Source organism: Agrilus planipennis, unplaced genomic scaffold (assembly GCF_000699045.2).
Source record: "Agrilus planipennis isolate EAB-ADULT unplaced genomic scaffold, Apla_2.0 scaffold137, whole genome shotgun sequence".
Lineage (NCBI taxonomy): Eukaryota > Metazoa > Arthropoda > Insecta > Coleoptera > Buprestidae > Agrilus > Agrilus planipennis.
The window spans coordinates 730554-736013 of NW_020439008.1; the positions used below are offsets into that span (position 1 = coordinate 730554).

General features: G+C 35.8%; 1 protein-coding gene across 1 annotated transcript in view; it reads left to right on the top strand.

Moving 5' to 3' along the window:
* Positions 1–5162, top strand: part of LOC108735103 (alpha-amylase 1-like) — a 23771-nt gene extending 18609 nt beyond the window's left edge. Inside the window, exon 7 of the mRNA XM_025976129.1 lies at positions 4915–5162. Coding sequence (XP_025831914.1) covers positions 4915–5083 — 169 coding nt within the window. The 3' untranslated portion in view covers positions 5084–5162. The remainder of the gene's footprint in view (positions 1–4914) is intronic.
* Positions 5163–5460: the final 298 nt, after the last annotated feature.

Consider the following 5460-nt stretch of genomic DNA (forward strand, 5'->3'; position numbering starts at 1 on the left):
GTAGAAAGTAGAAAAAAGGTAACGAAATTGAGATTAATCATTAAATTAGCACTTACCTACAAATTGAAACCAGATATTAATACAATGTAACAAAAAAATAAGTGTTTAGGTTTTACAATTATTTTAATATAAAGATAGGAGACGAAAAATTAGATGAAGTGGCCGATTTTAGATATCTAGGAAGTCAAATAAAGAAGGCGCAGTAGGGATATTAAAGCAGAGGATAGCGCAGGGTCGAATCACCTTCAGTAAAAAGAAGTCACTTCTATGCTCGCGAATGGTTAATTTAGAAATTCGAAAAAGGTTGTTAAAGGTATATGTTTGGAGCACGGCGTTGAACGGGTGCGAAACATGGACAGTGAAGATTAGAAGCGTCCGAAATGTAGTATTACAGGTGAATGATGAGGATACCGTGGATAGAGAAGGTTAGAAATGAAGAGGTATTAGAAAGAATAGGAGAACAGGGGACTCCATGAAAGTCAATAAGAAATAGGAGAGATAGGTTAATTTTGTCAGACATGAAGGTCTGGTTAAAGACATATTAGAGGGAGAAACGGAAGTTAAGAGGGGTAGAGGTAGACCTAGATTAGATTACTTATCGCAAATATTTAAGGATATGAGTTGCTCTAGCTTTAGAGAAATGCGAAGATTAGCGCAGGATAGGAAGGAGTGTCCAACCAGTCTCAGGACTGACGACCTTATGATGATGACTATACAACCGTGGCATCATGAGGAAGAAACTTTTATGTTAACTGTTATATAGATTTACACATATATGTTTAAAAATATATTACCTTTATATGTGTGTGTGTGTATTTGTCGGGATTGTTCTTATGGAACTTTACATTTGCTCTTTAATGGCAGAGGGTATGTTATCAGCAGTTATCAGAAAGAGCTGCTTTCAAAGGTAGATAAGTCATGATAAATTTAGAATTTCTAACAGTTTTAAATTTAACAGCGTTGTACGTTTAGAATTAGGCAGTATACTAAATTATTTGTCATTTCGATATAGTTCTTGTGTTCACTTTTCCTCGTCTCAATCAATATGAAAGAACTGTTACAATTTCTGTCGTTTGTTGGTATCCCGAGATAAAAATGTCCAGTCTCTCAGAGTTTCTGAAAGCGAGACTCGAGTCTCCGTCTCTCATCGAGTCTCTCTGGTGTCGCTGAGAGAGACTGTCGAGTGACTGTCAAAAAAACTATTTAGCGTCACTGTACGAGAGACTCGAATCTCTGAATTAATTTTATCGTTCGAGTCTCTCATACAAAGACTGCGAAAGATTCATAAAAGAGATACATAAAAACACTGAGAGACTGTGAAAGATTGTGAGAGACGCTCTCAGAGACGCTGAAAGACTCTGAAAGACTGAGAGACTGGAGAGAGACTAAAAAGTTTTGTCTAGGGATATCAGGTTTTGATTAACAATAACTGCGATAACGCTTTTGTCACCTTGTAGACTTTTAGTATTTACAAACGTTATAGGCTCATCTCAACGGTTTCAATTGAACTTTCTCGATGAAATTCTTTAACCAAGGATTAAATGATTATTGGTTAGGATTTTAAACGACTTCTTTAATGGAACTTAATGTGGTTTGAAACGTTGGTGAGGGTGACATTTAATGGGAGAATTGAACGAAAACGTTAACCATTAACCATAGTGATTTTGCCGTGGTACCCAGTTATTCGGTACCCAACAAAATTACTATCCGGTACATCTCTAGTAGCTACCTACCAGCTGACCGCAAACGATGCCGACTTGCCTGTTTACAGACAAAGGGTCAAAGTGCAAAGTAGTCGAAAATTGGTTTTGTACTTAATTATTACTTAAGGTATTATAGCCACAACATCAACTCTTCTCCTCGAATTTTCTTGACTTTAATTTTCCCAGAGTCAGACCAGACTACCTATTCCTCAGAAAATCCTGAGAGGAAGGAGCTTCCTGGTGCAAACTTCTTACTTTTTATATTTTTAGAATATAACACATGAATACCGTATATGGGCGAAGAAGCAGTAGTACGTAGAAATTGGTTTTCGTTCATAAACATGTGTTATAAAGATTATGATTGCCAATTCCCACCTGCTCCGACAACGAATACTACTAATAACTTTGCAATTAGCGTTATATCATGAAAATGTGACAACTAATTGCTTCATTAATAGAGAGTGCACGGTCCACTTGGAAACAGAAAAAAAAATGAACGCGGAGAAGGGAAATAGGGTTATAACAAAAACCCGTAAAACTGTTCCTTCCACTTTAGGCTTCTGTCAATTTACTGGCGGCAACTGTTCCTTCTGTTCTGCATTCTGCGTCCATTTAGTACAGTAAATTAAAAAATTAGACATTCAGGAGCTAGCGGACGGACAGGTGGTGCTAATAAACGTAAAATAAATCCATGAGTTATGGGATCCGTTCCATCAATTCAGATTACTGGAACTAATGACGACCCATGCGCAGCGGTTTCGTTTTCGACGCGGTGGCTGTGTAAGATTTGTGCATGGGTACGTCTGTGTAGATATTCTTCTGCATGTAACCACGTACGCTTTCATTACTTTCGTGGAGATCTCGTTAAAAGATTGCCATGAGTATTGAATGACTTGAGAAGATCGTGGAAAAACATAAAGAGTGCTTCTAACCAAGGCACCTGTGTTAATGAGTCTTTTTGTTCTCACTCACCTAAATGCATATACCTACATACGTATGCATCTACATACAACACATAGGGATTCTATAAAATTTTATTAGACTTTCTATTTCCTGTGTTAACTGAACGTTAATTGTATATAGGTACTGCCGTAAATATAAAACAACGTTTTTCATGAATGATTACTTAACATCTGAACAAATGACGACTTAAAAAAAAAACAATTGTATAGATAACGTACATACGTATAATATGAACAATATAATGTTTAAAATTAATTCTTTTCCGACACACTTTAATGAGAAAACAGGAGGGGAAAAAGGTTCTGTTAAAAATAACACGTGCCGCAAGACGGTCTAAGTTCATTTTTTGATTTTTGAAAATTTTTCGTGACAAATATAATTTTCTCTGNCAAATAAAATAATTCGAAGTGGTCTGTATTCTGTCGAAACTGCCAGACGCGGATCACGATTTCGATCTTTTTGGATCTCATCAGCGCGTCGCAGACAGCTCCGACAGAACACAGACCAACTTTTACCTGTTGTCTTAACAGCGCGTTTTAGAAAACACCACAAACGGCGCGGTATACGCTACAAAATATTAAAATCCAAATTTCCACATTTTCGTGTTGAAGTAATGAAATCCGTTCAAAAACACTCAAATTATGGATAAACAATTACCAACTGGAATCTGCAACCACGTATCTTTATTTATCTTTTAAATGCTCCTCCTTTTTGCGCCAATTTATATTATATTCGCCTGTTTCTTTTGCTTTCACAAACATTTTTCAACCTTACCAAAGTTCAGTTCTTTAATGTAACATATCTCTAAATCCTTTCATTAAAGAAAACATTTTATCCATTAATTATACCAATACTCGTTTGCGGTCAAATGTTGTATAAAAGATAACTCCTTGTCTTGTGCAACACAGTCAAACAGCTACGTTAGAGAGAAAATGGTGGAATTCTTGAATAAACTCATCAGCTATGGAGTTGCTGGCTTTCGGTTTGATGCGGCCAAACACATGACGCCTTCCGATTTAAAAGTTATTTATCAATCCACAAATAACCTCGACACTTCTCATGGATTCGCAGAAAATTTGAGGCCCTTTATATATCAAGAAGTAATCGATTTAGGTAACACATCAAATCTCTTTTTAAGAATGAATGAAAATCTAAACATTTAGACGTTTCAATAAAAGTAAATATTACTGTACTTCAGTACGTATTGAATTATTCTTAAAAATGACAATTTCGTTGAAGCATTCAATTGTTTCTTTTTCTTGTTGTCTTGCATGTTTTACTATAAGTGACTACTGATTACGATTCTTTAAACAGGAGGCGAAGCAGTTAAGTCTACCGAATATACAGACTTGGGAACTGTAACAGAGTTTAAATACAGTGCCGAAATAGGACGCGTATTTCGGGGTAAAGATAAACTAACTTATTTAAAGAATTGGGGAGAAGAATGGGGACTTGTTCCCGGACTAAATGCTTTCGTTTTCGTCGATAATCACGATAACCAAAGAGGCCATGGTGCCGGCGGTGAAAATATTTTAACGTACAAAACTGCAAAACAGTACAAAATGGCAATTGCCTTCATGTTGGCACATCCTTATGGAGTCACCAGAGTCATGTCTAGTTTCTACTTTGACGACAGTGATCAAGGTATGTTCAGTTAATAAACCAAAATCAAAGTTGTTGATGTATTATATATTTAAATGGTTTGAAATATTGTAAAAGTGGTACGAAAGTCGACGATTCGGTCAAATAATTTGTATGGTTATTTTCACTTTTTGATTTTCCAAATTTAGAGCCCTAAGTAGCTAATAGTTAGATATAATAAAATATTTTCAGTCATTTCTTTTGCATAACACTTTCATCATCATCATCATAAGATCGTCCAAATAACGAACGATAGAATTAAATAAAATAAAAATAATAATTATTTGATGATTTCGACAATAAAATCTCTATGGGAACACCAAGATTTCCTTCCTTACTGTAAAAATTTGATTTCAGGGCCTCCTCAAGACGGAAACGGAAACATAGTATCTCCATCGATCAAGGATGATGACACTTGTGGAAATGGCTGGGTTTGTGAGCACAGATGGCGTCAAATCTACAACATGGTAGGATTCAAGAATGCCACATTAGGTACAACTATCAAAGAATGGTGGTCCGATGGTAACCAACAAATTTCATTCTGTCGTGGAAATGCTGGATTCGTGGCTTTCACTAACGAAGGTGATTTACGACGAAACTTACAGACATGTCTCCCATCTGGAGTTTACTGTGACGTTATCAGTGGAAAATTGCAAAACGGAGCTTGCACTGGGAAAGCTGTGACTGTGGGAAGCGATGGTACAGGTTATATCGAACTTCTCAGTTCAGAAGATGACGGAGTACTTGCCATTCACATTAACGCAAAACAATCATAAACTTCTTAATTTGTATTTAAACGTTTTTACAAATTCGATTTCATTGTAACCATGTAGAAAATAAAATGATTCAAATGCATCTTTGATTATTTATTACTGTATTAAATTAAAACATTTTTACGTGGTGGCATACTTTATATTCGATAAAAGATAAAATTTATTAATAATTGCAGCAACAATCTACTAAGGGTCAATAAAAAATTATTTAATAAGTAATATAAGTCAAGAACGAGTACGGAGCTGGCAAAAGTACGCCACGCCGTGGATCACCCGCTTCACCACCCTAACTCACTTTTAGTTATGACTCACTTCTAATTGTTTTATTCTTGCTTTTTAAATGACAGCTACAATTAAGTCGACTATAGCCGAGTGGTAGA